At 41.0% G+C, this 15,063-nt stretch overlaps 1 protein-coding gene across 6 annotated transcripts in view; it reads right to left on the bottom strand.

The window, feature by feature from the left end:
- The window catches only part of LOC147027773 (voltage-dependent L-type calcium channel subunit alpha-1D-like), a 518,308-nt gene that overhangs the window by 304,268 nt on the left and 198,977 nt on the right, over nucleotides 1-15,063 (bottom strand). For all 6 annotated transcript variants that reach the window (XM_085877381.1, XM_085877383.1, XM_085877382.1 and 3 more), the window contains exons 6-9: nucleotides 11,380-11,532; nucleotides 8,970-9,169; nucleotides 8,734-8,837; nucleotides 5,795-5,961 (exon numbers count right to left, since the gene is read on the bottom strand). In XM_085877381.1, the coding sequence (XP_085733507.1) occupies nucleotides 5,795-5,961; nucleotides 8,734-8,837; nucleotides 8,970-9,169; nucleotides 11,380-11,532 (624 nt within the window). The remainder of the gene's footprint in view (nucleotides 1-5,794; nucleotides 5,962-8,733; nucleotides 8,838-8,969; nucleotides 9,170-11,379; nucleotides 11,533-15,063) is intronic.

Raw genomic sequence — 15,063 nt, 5'->3', positions numbered from 1 at the left:
CACCAACCAAACTTAATGTTGTATATACACTACTGATGAGATCGGTTGAGACAACAGAAGAGATTCAGAAGCAGGGGGAGAAGCCACCGGTGATAATAGTAATGGATCAAGCAGTCAATGCCAAGGCTTTTGAAATTTGTTCTTCCTCTACAGATGCTGCACTCCAGCGGGTGGTCTTACAGATGGGGGCCTTCCATATTATTCTCAACTTCCTTGGGGTTGTTGGCCATCGCTTTATAAGTGCAGGACTTCGGGATATTCTCATAGAGGCCGATGTTCTTGCATCGGCATCAGTAGATGCGGTACTTCAAGGGCGACACTACAACCGAGGGCTGAGAGTGCACAAGCTGGTAGCAGAAGCCATGGAGCGTCTGAAATGGGAAGCTTTTCTTGACTGGAATCAAAAACAAGCCAACCCTGTCAATCTGAATGAACTGGATTCCATCCTTGAAGATCTTCGTACTGAGGTCAGCGCACCTACTCTCAAAGCTGTACTAGAGTCAGAGCCTTTTAAGGTTACCGTCGAGAGGTACGAACAGTTTTGCCAATTCCTTGGTCCGAATGGCCAGTTCTGGATTTCTTACCTACACATGGTGGGTCTGATTTTACAATTGGTGAGATCAACACGAGAGGCCAACTGGAGGCTTCATATGGAATCCCTTCTTGAATTGCTGCCATGGTTCTTTGCGTATGACAGAACAAACTATTCCAGGTACCTCTCAGTTTATCTGCTTGATATGCTCAGACTTCCAGCCACTCACCCTGCTGCACATGAACAATTGATTGCTGGTGACTTCGCTGTGCAGCGCTCGAAGGGCAACAAGTTTGGTCGCATTCCACAAGACCAGGCCATTGAAGTGACCATCAACAGAGATACCAAGACCAGGGGTGGCATCATTGGCATGAGCTTGAATTCTGTGGCAGTATTCAAGTGGATGATCCTCCGTGCCGACCATGCTGAGTACATGTGACACTGTGAGGAGCTGTCAGGTTCAATCTCCACAGATGAGCTGGCATACAAAGACGCCAGGAAGAAGCGAGTGAAAGATGATGAGGCCGCGGTGCAGAGTATCACGGCATGTATTGAGAACTGGATAAACCCTTTCCAATCTGACGAGCAGCTGTGCCATTTGGCTTCTGGACACGTGGCAATCGAAGATGGAAAGCGAGACCTTTTGGATGCTCGTCAAAGAGGCGAAGGATCACTGAGGACATTTGCAGCAGACAGATTAGGGAAAGATGGAACCAAAGACTTCTACGCTACTCTACCACAACTGCAGCTGAAAACGTTCGCATCCATGAAGAAGAAGAGACTGGGGCATGACATCGCATGCCAGCGTCCTGAAGTCAACAAGAGACATGTTTGGCCGTCTCCTTGTGATTGGTCAAAGCCGTGAATTATCTATGGATAAGCTTCTGAGTTACCCACTTGGACCGCTCCCACTCTCAATCACCACGCTAGATGGAAGTCCAGTGAAGACAGTCAAGGCTAAATTGCTCAGAGCACTAGAAGACAATGTGCAACCGCTGACAAGTATCCCCCCGGATGCTACCTGGGTGCTTGACGCAATGGCCATCATCCATTCAGCAAAAACGGCACCAAACATGACATACTCACAACTGGCCTCTTCACTCTTCAACACCATCACATCTGGTTATCCAGCTGGTGCGCGCAAAGACTGGGTAGTTTACACATACCCTGATATATCCACTAAGATCGTGGAGCGCAACCTGAGAAGCGATGCTGGTATGGAGAGCCTTGAAACCAAGATCCGCACAGGAACACAGAAGATTGACCAGCAGCTGAACAAGTCTCTGATGAGTGGATCCTTCAAATGTGCCCTGACAGAATTCCTCCTGAATGAGTGGTCCAAGCCAGAGTATGCTGCGCAGCTGGGCCAACAAGCACTGTTCGTGACAGTTGGAGAGAGGTGCTTCAGGTTGAAGGCCAATGACCAACTAACAGAAGTCCTGAAGGCAGAAGTGGCTGAACTGAGATGATATATATATATATATATATATATATATATATATATATATATATATATATATATATATATATATATATATATATATATATATATATATATATATATATATATATATATATATATATATATATATATATATATATATATATATATATATATATATATATATATATATATATATATATATATATATATATATATATATATATATATATCCTGGTGTTGGCGCAGTGGTTAGGGCAGCGGCTTGGGATCCAAAAGGTCCTGAGTTCAAGCCCCATTGGGCCACTGAATTAATACACCAGGGGGTTGACTCAGCCTGTCATCCTTCTGAGGTCGGCAAAATGAGTACCAGTGTACTGGGTCCGTGTATACCCCGGTTAAAATAGGTGTACCATATCCCTGTGTCGTAAGAGGAGACCAGGGTTGCGTCAGGAAGGGCATCCGGCGTAAAACATGTGCCAAATCACTATGCGGATCATACGGATGATCCACTGTGGCGACCCCGAATGGGAGCAGCCAAAAGAAGAAGAAGATATATATATATATATATATATATATATATATATATATATATATATTTTTATATCTTTTATATTCCACAACACTGGTGTCAGGAGTGGGATTCCCGCCTGTCGGCGTGCGAACGACCGCGTCCAACCAATAGCGGTCGCTTCGCCCACTGAACGGACAATCCAGTCGTGACTTTCTGGAACAACGCCAGAAACCAGTCACGGGTGGGTTTTTAATACCACCACGGCCCAGTCTGTTTTCTACCCGCGCGAAATAGGGTCAATCGCCGAATGTCGATATACCTAAGTACCCGCGCGGGTAACCTACCGAGGGACCGTACCTCGGCGAAGGCCTGCTTGGACACGAACCGCTTAAGCGGTCCACTCCGTTCTGAGATAACTGAGCGGGTATTATCGCCAGACCTCACCGGACCCGATTCTATTTATCGCTTATTTAAAAACCAACTAATTTCCGAGTGCAAGATGGGGCAGTTCAATGAAGGAATGGACGCAACGAACAGGTTTACGTTCACACAAGGACATTTATTATAATAAAGCACGTATGCAATTATTCAAGTAACAAAAGCACAACAAAAGAACTACAACTGTCGACTTATTATGTACAGTCACTTGCACTTAACAGCAGTTCCTACTTATTAGACGGGCCAACGGACACACGTACGCACACACACACACCCAAGAAATGGTGGCAGAGGCCTTTAATAACGAGCTCCAGCTCGGAGGACAGGTGAGCTGAAACCCAGAGCCTATGTCGAACCTCTCCACCTCATGTGGTCTTCAAGTTGTTCGGACCAGGGCTCCAGCAAGAGCGAGCTGGATCCAATCGCCGTGAGCTGCGATCCTTCCCGAGCTCCCGCGAATCCTCCAGCGCTTCTCAACAAGTGCTGGTGAGACGAGGTGCCAATCCTTCCCGTCGATGCATCCCTTCCTCGAGGAACCACCTCCCGCGCTTCTCAACGTGCTGGTGAGATGAGGCAAGGATCCTTCCCGTCGATGCGTCGCTTCCCCAAGGAACCACCTCCAAGAACAGGTTGATGAGTCGCACCAAGCCGGGAACCAAAATGGAGAACAGAGCTCCACGAACCAAGAAGAAGAAGCCATCAGTCGCAGCTCGAGCCGAGGGGCCGGCTTAATTTCCTTCCAAGCAAAGCAGCTCGAAGCAAAAAGCTCTCCCGAGCCAAGCAGAAGCCGAAGCTCACGGAACCATCAAAGCAAAAAGCCTCCAAAAAGCCTCCTCCCGAGCCAGGCCTCAGCCGAAGCTCACTGAGCCAGCCGAAGCAAAAAGCTTCCGAAGGCCTCAACCCTAACCCAAGCCAAACAGGACCCAAAGGTCTCCTGAACGGCTACTCTCTCAACTCCCTTCACCAACTTTGCCCACGAACAAAAGAAAAGATCTCCTCTTATCCTTCTCCCGCCCCTCCCCCGCTCCCGGCGTAACTCATGACTCATGCCCTCGTGCTCCATCCCCCGCTCAGCCACGGGTGGGAGGGAGTTGTTGACATCATGAGTCACGGAACGGCAGGGTTCTTCTTGCTCTTCGCAGAAGAGGGGGAGGGATGTCGCCATTGTTCGTTCCCTAACTATTAAATCGATCCGCAGCACATCTAATCTATTTCTGAACATTTAAACAATGGAAGGTGAGCTATCTAGGGAACAAGCACTTATCGACATAGCTGACTAAAGGAAACTGTATGTTGTGTGCAATCGGATTCCTAAATTCGTAACTATATATATATATATATATATATATATATATATATATATATATATATATATATATATATATATATATATATATATATATATATATATACATATATATTGTATTCCTGAAATTGTGGTGATGACCTCTTGGATCCTGTCTATAAAAGATTTACCACTGATGTTATCATAAATAAACTACTGCATGCTCTGTACTCTAAAACATGTATAGGTACTCACATGCATGAATTGCGCTATAAATTGTTTTACATACAGTGTGTACTGCAAGTCTGCAACCATCTGTCATTTTTTTCTTGAATGTAAATATTATTGGTCAAATTTACATGAACAATACAGAGAAAAATTGCCGTTTGTGCAAACACCTCCTTGAGGAAGTTCAATCCCTCTCCTACCCCAAAGGCTTCAATCAGGTGGTGCATCACTATCTCATACGTCATTCCCCAACCTTAGCTGCTATCTTTAATACCCTCATTAATCCCACTGAACCAACTCCCCAAACCCTCCTCTCTCTCCTTTTTCTTGTTTGTTCAATCTTTTTGGTTGACACATCCAACTGCAGCATCTGTCCCGCTATCAGCTCATGGCCTTTTTACCATCTGTCACCTTGCTCTATTCCACGAGCCTCAAACTTACAGAGAAAGGAGTGTCTTTGTTTGAGTAGGAAAATGTACAGATAGCTCAAAAGTAAAGTGCGTAAAAACAGTCAGTGTAAATGATCATAGTTTTTTGCATGGCATTTAAAGTCCAAGTCGAGCATCTTGCAAGTTGAGGATGAGATAAATTTTGGAGATTTCTTGCATCTAAGGATAAGAGGCAAGTTATTGGTCAATAGATAAAGAAAATCTAAGCTGTTCTGAATACAAGTTTCCCATTTTGCTGATAAATGCTGAAGCTTGTGTGTGATGTTTGTTGAAGAAGATATTTTAAAATAATGAATGATTGCAATAAATGGCCAATTGAAGGAAATAATATTGTAACTGAGAAATTAAAGTCAAACATACATGGCACATATGGAATGTGGTGACAATGATGATGTGAAAAAGCAAGATCATAATAAAGGACTATACCTCAACAGTGTATCCTTGTGTGTGGAACACTATCTTGTGTGTATCCTTGTGTGTACACAACACTATGTTGTGTGTGCAACAGTTATCATTGTGGCTTCATCTACACTGTCCAGCGTTAATATTTATGCATACAGCATGGTGCCAACGAGCATAGAGTAAGCAGCAGTATCTTTGTCACAGCAGTTTGTGAGATGGAACACACAGATATATCCAAGTACAGTACCGGGCTCTCTTTCCTCTCTTCTCCAATATATTGATCTTTCATTACCAGGTTTGGTGGTATAAACACACAAGTGCTCACATTTTTCTCTGTTGTATTAACCAAGCATAATGGTGGTGTACATTTATGATGCTGAACGTAATCATGTTTCAAGGGAACATTACAATAGCAATGGAATAAAGGTAAATATTGTTGGCTTTTTCAATGATAAAATGACTTCCTGCATTGTATACCAACTAATCACATCATAAGACACTTTACCATGCTTTTCCTCATCCTTGCCATCATCCTCATTTTCTGGGTCAATGTCTTCAGCCTGTGTGATCCAGTCCAGATAACCCTTCAGATCTTCTTCTAACTGCTGCTTCTCTCGAAGCTTCTGGAAGTCTCCACGGGCTTTGGCTTTCTCGCGTTCCTTGGAGAATTCACTAAGTGAACAAAATATGAATCAAAATCGTATTGTACATTATACAAACAAGAATGACCGCACTGTGGTCACAACCTGCGACAAAATTGAGTAACTGGCCAATTGGGAAACGTGCATTTAAAGCACTCTTAAAAGATGAACAGTGTGATTGGGAAACTCACATTTACTGCACCATGAAAGAAAATTAACTTTACACCTCTCATCCATGGCAGCCTCCACTACGGTTATATCAGAACTAGCTGATTCGTCGCAAGGTCATGGATTGTTTAACCCCAACATGGGGCCATTAAAAATCGAAGTAATGCTATTTTTTTCAGTAATTTACGTAACGTAACACTTTATTACTTAATGTAACGTAACGCTTGATTATCGTGCGTTCTGACATACACTGCGTTCTGAATAGGCATGATTAAACCTTATATACTATTCTTCAACATATGATTAGATTTTTTGGGGTCCCTCATCATGATTAATACTCAACCCAAACAAAGCCAAAGGAAATCTGACGCAACAAACCCGGACAGTGTGTAATCAGCAGAGGCCTACAGGCCGAATGTTTTAGGCCCACCAGAATACCAAAATGGCAGCCATATCATTTTGGCTGGGTTACAATTTTTACGTAGGTGGAGTCAAGTGACCAATATGGGTGTGGTCTGGTAACTGTCCAACCAATGGGTGCACATTTGAAAAATTGACCCCGAACAAGAACCACACAACAGTAAGAAGAAGAAGAAGAAGAACAATAACAACAACAACAACAACAACAACAACAACAACAACAAGAGCAACTCAGAGCTCATGTAGACCTGTGACATGTTGTAGGTAAAAAATTTTGTGCAGAGCCATTCAAAATGAATCTATCAAATCTAAGCATGCAATGCAAATTAAATTTACAGTATACATATACATACATACATACATACATACATACATATATATGGTCGTAGTTCATGAACTGGTCATCATTTGCGTTACAGGGTCAAAATATTCAATTTTTCAGTTTTCTCTGTGTTGATAGACATCACCAAGCTACATGCACTTGTGTGAAAAAAATTAGCAAAAACCACTAATTAACGGCGAATATGGTATTTTTAATTATGAACTTTAATGGATAATGCATTACAAGGAAAACACATTTTCGCGTTTATCTCGAATTCACCCTTTCTGAGTAAATTGGATGTGGATCAGTTATCCTTTGGCCGTTTTGGACAATTCAAGTGGCAAATTAATCCTGAGAATCTGTTAGATACATAACTATGTAAAGATATTTACTAGATCTCTTTTAGGAGTTTGTACATATTGGTCAGGGTTTGCTGAATAATAACGAGTTGAATAATCAATTTTGCATCATGCAACAGCAAGTCCCAAGTGTTACTCACCTAAAAAATAACAAGATAGATTAGATTAAAGCTTATTGATTGAAATAAATTCAGTTTATTGCAAATTTGACTCACCACATCCGCCGCTTCCACCTGTTTACTCCACCCCTGACTTGTATCACTTATTTGCCTGTTACACAAAAACTATTGCATATTTTTATTTGTTTTTTCCACATTAAACTAGACAAAATTACCTTTCTTCTCATACTTAGATATCTAGATATCTGTGGTTTTTCTGGTCTGTAGTCAAAGTGGAAAGTGGATGTTTTGAAAAACATGTAACAACTCCGCCTTTTTAGGGTGACCAGTTCATGAACTACGACCACATACACCCTGTACATCATGCACACAAGGTATAAATCATGCATAGCCCCTTTGTAATGTTCATTTCAAAGAGGGAGGAAAAGGGGAGGGGCTGAGAGGAATGTGGGAGGTGGGGGGGGGGGTCAGTGACAAAAATGTATTCTATCAATATGCTGCATAATTGCAATAAGAGGTAGGGAGACAATATTTATATAAATGCATATTTGCTCGTGACCCAGCCTCATTGAAGTAACTGCAATACTTTATCTTAATGATCATACTGATTTGGGCTTATGGAGGCATCGCAAAAATATCACAAGATGTAAATATACAATAATGTGATCATTTTACAAGCCAAAAACCATGAGAAGCTAGTTACATGATAAAGTCAAACTAGTGTCGAATACAAATATTTTCATGGAAATGGTGATTGATATTCCAAGTGGCAGGTGTTTAAAGATTTCAGTACGATTTGGAAAAAAAGGAAAACGACACGGCATAATTTCCACAGTGAATGTTGCAAAGAATGAAGAAGCAATGGTAAATGATGATCATACAATTCTCCAGTGAAAAACCCGCACCGTGATTTCCCAAGGACATACCGTAAACCTGTTTGTTCACTTTGCCATGGTGGGGCTTTCCTTCGACCATAATCAACAGGTGGGTTCACAGTGCTTTCATTAAAACAAGCTTAGGCTGCAAAATTGTGTTTTTGGGGGTAGAAAGGGTTTTGTGTAAAGTAAATAAAAAGCACTCTTGCTGGTTTATACAGGTGCTCCTTAAAAACCAACAAACAAACAATTGAAATGAGTAACAAACACATTTGAATTCTCACCAGCTGGCACAACTCTCTTCATTCTAGACTGCTGTAGATGTAATAATGCATCTGTGGTATTTATGCAGTTACTGCAGTTAAATGTGGTATATAATGTGGCAAATCAAAGTTCAAGAACTGGAAATATTTTAATCAAATCAGTTATTAAATAAACCGCAGGTTCAATGAGAGTCACGTTTTGATCTCACGTAACCTTTTCCTAATTACATGGATCATCACCGGGGTTCCACTGTGTAAGTAAGAGCAATTTGCTTACCCACTCAACACACCCAAGACGAGGTTGAGAACAAAGAATGAGCCAAAGATGACAAGACTAACAAAGTAGATCCATGGAAGCTCATAGCCTATGGCATCCTGCATCTGAAAGACAATCAAATTGAGCAATTACAGAGCAAAACAGCAGCCAATCTCATTCATCTTTAACCCTTTCAATGGAAAAAGAACTGAGATGAGCTATGATGTTGCTAGTTACAATTTACTCATGCAGCTTACCCAATAGAGAACATCTGTCCAGCCTTCCATGGTGATACACTGGAAGACGGTGAGCATGGCAAATCCAAAGTTGTCAAAGTTGGTGATTCCATCATTGGGACCTTCCCAGACAGAGCAACATTCAGTGCCAAGGTTGTCACACTTTCGACCATGACCAGAGGAAAATGCACAGGGTGCTGGGTGTTCTTCTGCAGTCACATCTGCAGTGGGAATCAAACATTACAGATGTACTGGTGAAAGAGCTAGACATTCATTGCATTCTCATTTCCATGGTAGTAATCTTGCAAAATGAAAGCAAAGGACACATTCAATGATGTGAATTCTTCATTGTGCTTTGGAATTGTTTTTATCTAAACCAGAGGATTTCTTTGTTTTACCTGCATGGCATAAAGGGTAAGCATTTGGCAATCACCTTAGTTTTTGAAACGGCAAGATCTGATTATCTCCGGAACCGAAGGTGGACGAAGGTTATGTTTTCACCTGTTTGTCTGTCTGTCTATGTATAGGATATCTCAAATAATTATGGACATATTTGGACAAAAATTGGTGGACAGGTTGGGTGTGTGCGACGCTGATGAATTGGTTAGATTTTGGTGAAGATTCGGATCCGAATACTACAATTTTAAAGTGATTCTTCACCATTGAGAGATAGGGCCAAAAACGATATGTTGCATGTCTCAAAAAGTTATGGACGAATTCGGACGAAACTTGGTGGATGAGTTGGGTAGGTGACAATAAAAAGCTGATTATACACTATTGGTCAAAAGTTTTAGAACACCCCCATTTTCAGTTTTTGCTGAAATTTAAGCAGTTCAAGTCCAGTGAATAACCTCAAATGGTACAAAGCCAAGCAGTAAACTGCCAGAAGTAAAAAAAAAAAAAAAAAAAAAAGTTTAGGTTACCAAAAACTGAAAAATAATGTAAATTTCAGAGTTGTTTAAAAGGCCCTTTTCAGGGAACAAGTAATGGGTTAGCAACTGCAGCTGTTCTGCAGCAATGGAAGTAAATGAAGCCTTGAAAGTTGATGCAACCAATTCCTACAGGTGCCCCAACTTTTGTTGATTAGTTAGGGTTAGGGTTAGGTTAGGGAATCAAAATTTGAAATCTTTGGTTCATCACACAGGGATTTTGTATGCCATCGAGTAGGTGAAAGGATGGTTCCTCAGTATGTGACACCAACTGTCAAACATGGAGGAGGAAGCGTGATGATCTGGGGCTCTTTTGCTGGATCCAGAGTCGGTGACTTGCACAGAGTGACTAGCACCCTGAACCAAAAGGGCTACCACAGCATTTTGCAGCACCATGCAATACCCTCTGGTGTACGCCTAGTTGGTCAGGGGTTCATCCTACAGCAAGATAATGACCCAAAACATACCTGCAGGCTACGTCAGAACTACCTTAGAAGAAAAGAACAAGACGGCAGGCTTCAAATCATGGAATGGCCAGCACAGTCTCCAGACAAACCCCATTGAGCTGGTTTGGGATGAACAGGACAGAAGGGTGAAAGCAAAGCAAACTACAAGTGCAACACATTTGTGGGAACGTCTGCAACAGAGTTGGGAAGAACTTTCCGAACAATATTTGATTTCCATTGTTGAAAGAATGCCACGAGTATGTTCAGCTGTTATATCTGCTAAAGGTGGCTACTTTGATGAGTCAAAAATTTAGATTAAATTTTGTTCAACAGAACGATAACATGATTTATCTTTTTTTCTGCAATTGTTTATTTGTTCTATGCTTTAATTTCAGAGTACTGGACATTGAAACATTAAACTGCTTAAATTTCAGTAAAAACTGGAAAAATGGGGGTGTTCTAAAACTTTTCACCGGTAGTGTATTTTGGTTCAGGTCCGGATCCAGAGCTAGCTTATCAGTGGGATACAAAACAAACTGTTCAGCCTGGTGGAGGTATGCTCTCTTCAGAGTGCCGTTCTACTTTCATATGTTTACTACCCACTGCACAATTCAAATTTTCAGTTATAGCTTTAACTGATTTAGGAGTGAATAGAAGAGAAGAGAAAGAGAAAGACAAACAAATGGAGAAGCATAGGGAGAGGGAGGTAGAAAGGGTGAAAAGAGGACAGAGAAATATAAGGATAAAAGAAAATAAATGGGAGAGAGAGAGAGAGAGAGAGAGAGAGAGAGAGAGAGAGAGAGAGAGAGAGAGAGAGAGAGAGAGAGAGAGAGAGAGAGAGAGAGAGAGAGAGAGAGAGAGAGAGAGAGAGAGAGAGAGAGAGAGAGAGAGAGAGAGAGAGAGAGAGAGAGAGAGAGAGAGAGAGAGAGAGAGAGAGAGAGAGAGAGAGAGAGAGAGGAGAAAAGAGAAGAGAAAAGAGGGAAAGGAGGGAGAGGAAAAAGAAAGAGAAAGAGAAAAGAAAATGAGAAGAAGAATAGGGAGAGGGAACAAGCTTACTGGTGCCAGTAAAAAAGCACGTTTTGTGCATCTTCCCCATGAACAGCTCCAATCCAATGATGGCATAGATGATAATAACAAAGAGGACAAGAAGAGCGATGTGCAGCAGAGGAACCATTGCCTTGATTATGGAATTGAGGACAACCTGTAAACCTACACACAGGGAAATGTCACAGCTTATATAATTCCCACCCGAAAATAACAAAATTATGAAAAGTATGAACTCTATTCCTGGTGTCATATCAACAACAGCCAGTTAGTTGGACTCTCTGTAGCAATGACACAACATAATAGTTTTTCCATTTCCAGCAGTAAACATCAGCCAAGCGTCATGGTGGGGTTATGTGGGTCTAAGTCTATCTCCTGTGATAAGTTGCAGTGATGTGGCACAAGTTTTTATAAGCATCTATCGATCATCAACCATCTCATATAATCAGTCGTCTCCTCGCAATCACCAACCTCAATTAAGCTCGGCACTTCACCAACTGGAATCCACAGGAAGTGTGGAGGCCTGTGGGATGGCCGAATAAGTGTAGTGGCCTGCGGGATGGCCGAATAAGTGTAGTGGCCTTCAAGGATGGCTGAATAAGTGTAGTGGTCTGCAGGGGGGCTGAATAAGTGTGGAGGCAAGCCCTGCATGCTGTGAGGTATTGCCATGGTTGTTTTTCCAAACCACTTATGGCATAGGGATTTTCATAATGCACCCCTGTACATTCTGGTACAGTTTATACTGATCTTTGTTGGTTGCAAAAATCGAAGATTTTCCAAGTATATTGGTCAGTCGATTTTGTTATTCTGTCTGTCTATCTGTTTGTTTGTTTATCGCAGACAGGTCACAATTCTAAACCGATCATCTGAAACTTCACCAAGTTGTAGAGGTAGTCTCAACTGAGAAACCTATTGATTTTGAGGGCAAAGGTCAAAGATCACCTTGAGGTCAAATTTCTGAAATCGTCATTTTTCATCCGATTGACTTGAAAGATGAACAGGATTTGCATAGTCCATCACTGAATTGGGAAAGCAACTATTTTTGAGGCCAAAAGGTCAAGCTTCTAAAATCATGAAACTTCATCTGAAAGATCGTCAATTTTCATCTGATTAACCTGAAAATTAAGCAGCAATTCCATAGTGCATCACTGAATATGGCATTCAACTATTTTTGAGGTCAAAAGGTCAAAGCTCAACTCAAGGTCAAACTTCTAAAATCATCAATTTCAATCTGAAAAATAATAAACTTCATCCGATTGATCTGAGCTTTGATTATGATTGTCAATTTTAATCTTAATGAAATGGACAATTTGATGTACCTATTGCAACCTTTGGAGAGGGGGTTGGATTTTGCAAGTATCGTGCTCTGCATGACGTCTTTTTCTTGTTTGTTTATAGCATTGTCCACTATACCCCAGCCCTTCACATTAAGATCCTCCAAGCACACACAACAAGAAGAGCTGGACCTGAGCTTTGTTGTATAGTGCAGCTTACCCAATATAATGCAGCTTAACTACCTGAGCTTTGCCATATGGTGATCTCTCTTGTCTTCTTGCAGATGCATTGGTACAAGAAGTAGTTTTGTTCTTGCAACTTTCTGCTGGACCATCAATTATATTTCACTATACTTGTTTGTCCTTTATATAAAAAAAGATATTAAAAATGTGAAATGCGCCTTCGTTTTGTAAATAACAAACACGTTACATCTCATAATATGCTCTGGAAGAGAATGTGACAGGTGTAATAATAACTACAACATCACCATCGCACTTGTCACATTAATTCCATGACATGTATACTTATCAATTTGCTTACAAATCCTGAAATCACAATTACCTTGCCTGGCAATGCCTGGCATTGAGCAGATTGAATTCAAAGGATCTGCACTTGTAAAAGCAAACATCTTTTTGGAGAAATGTTTAGAGAATTTTGAAGTTATTAGAAAATGAAAAAAGATGGGATAAGCATAGGCTACCATAAAATTGCCTCCAGGTAAAATGTGCCGGGTTATAAATAACTGGGGATTGTTCTATGGCGAGGAATGAGACATTTTAAGGTGGAAAAAATAAACCCAAGATGGTGCAGCAAAAACACAATGAGGTCATGCATGCTCTGGATGAAAGAAACAGGACATTGAATGAGGTATGCCAACTGCCTTGGGAAGCAAGGGCAAGCTGACGTTTCAGGCAATAACCCTTCATTGGAGCAAAAGAGTGGATTAATGCTTCAAAGAAGGGTTAACACCTGAAATATGAGCTTCTCTTGCTTCCCTTGGCAGTAAGCATACCTCAATCAACATCCTGTTGATTCCATCCTTTGTTCTACCTGTCCGTCGATGCAGATTAACTATAGCCTTCACGAGCAAGATTAGTTCTTCATTCTACATGCACACTAAGGTCTTACAAGGCCAGGTGAAGTGTATTCTGGTGAACTGATGTGTGAAAATTAATTACGACAAACTGAAAAGATGTAGTAAAGTGCAATTTCATCATCCGCAATTCAATGGAGTGTGATGAGCCGTGCTAAAAGCCAGAGAGCTGTGGAGAGCTATCACAAAGTATGACAAAGGAATTGAAATTTAGTGAAGATCTGCATGTTGGTAAGTGATGTATGATAGCAGTGTTCCAGCAAGGAGTTCATTCGGGCATAGCACATCGTTATAGGGCAAATTGCAAAGTGGGTAGGCCATGTCAAAAAAAATTAAAAAGCAGACATGGCAAAACAACATGCAAAAACAGCCTCTTTTCAACACCCTCTACCTTCTACCTATATTCTACATATAAAAAGCCTCCATCTTCTACCAAAATAAAACACAGTGTGAGTTTGTGTGTTTATGTATTTATTTTGTCCCCTTCATAAGGACAATTTGAGTAGGGTTATAAAGGCCAATCTTTTAGCATTACTGTGTGTTCACTATGGTATATTTTCAAGATAAAAAAACTCAAAAACATTTTTCATAAAAGAGTAATTACATCTCTTCTATTGGAAATGTAGACAGTAACTTGAAACTGGGCCTCAAGAGCAGTGTACAGAGCATTTTAAAAAAATAACAATAAACCAATGTCACCCGCAGGGTGACCCGTATCTTGCCAAAAGGTGACCACGTGTGACTTCTTTAAGGTCACACTGAGGTGAACAGAGCTGCTATCCACCAGGAGCGACTCCTTGAGGAATATCTGCCTACGAGAGATTCCGATGAGAATCGTTCTAGAGTAACCATGAAAAATATGCTTTTGCCTCATAACGTCACCAAATTATGTCATAATGTCTCAAGCTTGACATATCTAGAAAGCACTCATCGAGGTGTTCAATTTGAGGTACTACACGATATGGTTCCTAAAACTTGAAAATTTGACCTTGGGGTCAAATATGTTTGACCTCAGGCGCTAACCATGAAGGTCAAGGCCAATCGCCACCAAAAATTAATCAGCTGAGCGCCAGACCATGAACTATATTCCCATGAAGTTTGAAGACTATCCGATCAAAATTTCTCAAAAAATAAGGGTTTTGTCGACTCCCCTGATTTGCGACAAAGTGACCTTGACCTTTGACCTTGACCTTCAAAATTTTATGCACTGAAAGGGACCTCTATAGGCCTCTGATATGCGAAGTTACAAAAATTTCCAATGATAACTGTGCTCTGCAGAGTGATTTATACGTGATTACAGAACAAAAAAAACAAACAAACAAAAAAAA

The sequence above is a fragment of the Eptatretus burgeri genome, chromosome 4, assembly GCF_056783735.1.
Source record: "Eptatretus burgeri isolate ZD-2024b chromosome 4, Ebu_testis_v1, whole genome shotgun sequence".
In the NCBI taxonomy this organism is placed as follows: domain Eukaryota; kingdom Metazoa; phylum Chordata; class Myxini; order Myxiniformes; family Myxinidae; genus Eptatretus; species Eptatretus burgeri.
This window is presented reverse-complemented; position numbering and strand designations above follow the sequence as displayed.